Here is a 750-nt window from a genome sequence, read left to right as displayed (position 1 = left end):
TTTGTGATGATGTTGTACTTGTTCCTACTCACATAAGTGAAACTTTGTCGCTAATGTCAGTTCAGTAAGGGACCATAATTTATGACTTAATGAGCAGTTATAGGCCAGTCTTACATTCCTTCTTTCTTACATTTCACCATAGACTACATGCTGTCGCCACTAAAATCTAATCTTGGGCAAGCCTTTGAGATACGGTAAAAAACTCACGCTAATTTACTGTTGTGTTATTTTACAGGAAAATATGTGAGAGACTACATTGTACAGCCTGGCCATTAAATCACTCTTCACGTGTCCAGCAAAGCGCAGGATGGATTTATTGCAGCATTACTAGACAACATATATCCGCCTGAGGAGGATCTGCTGGGCTGATTGAGCTACTGAGATACCATATCACAATGGCAAACAGCAGCAAGGAACGCCTGTGTGGATCTGGTGCACCAATCGGTCATGTCAATGGATTTCCCCAGTCTGTCTATCCGTTTGCTTTCAGTGGAGGTATCAGAAGTTCCCCGCCGTTTGAAATGCTCGCCAATGGAAGCTTCTTCCGAAATTTTCCTACCGATTTGCCTAAAGAAATGGCCTCTCTGTGTGAGTTTTCACTTTCTACTTATTTATATAAATATCATTGTATAACATTCACCTCTTGCTGACCTATCATCAAGGCAACGAGGTACCAGGCATAAAGGTGGGAAACAACTTACTGCAGCCCCCCCCCCCCCCGCCGGCCCGTGTTCTTACAGATTGCTCTGG

At 43.6% G+C, this 750-nt stretch overlaps 1 protein-coding gene across 3 annotated transcripts in view; it reads left to right on the top strand.

Moving 5' to 3' along the window:
- The first annotated feature begins 236 nt into the window (after positions 1 to 236).
- Positions 237 to 750, top strand: part of RARG (retinoic acid receptor gamma) — a 127,269-nt gene continuing 126,755 nt past the window's right edge. For all 3 annotated transcript variants that reach the window (XM_018556228.1, XM_018556230.1, XM_018556229.1), the window contains exon 1: positions 237 to 588. In XM_018556228.1, coding sequence (XP_018411730.1) covers positions 396 to 588 — 193 coding nt within the window. In that variant the 5' untranslated portion in view covers positions 237 to 395. The remainder of the gene's footprint in view (positions 589 to 750) is intronic.

Source organism: Nanorana parkeri, unplaced genomic scaffold (assembly GCF_000935625.1).
Source record: "Nanorana parkeri isolate BGI_ZX_2015 unplaced genomic scaffold, ASM93562v1 scaffold228, whole genome shotgun sequence".
In the NCBI taxonomy this organism is placed as follows: domain Eukaryota; kingdom Metazoa; phylum Chordata; class Amphibia; order Anura; family Dicroglossidae; genus Nanorana; species Nanorana parkeri.
This window is presented reverse-complemented; position numbering and strand designations above follow the sequence as displayed.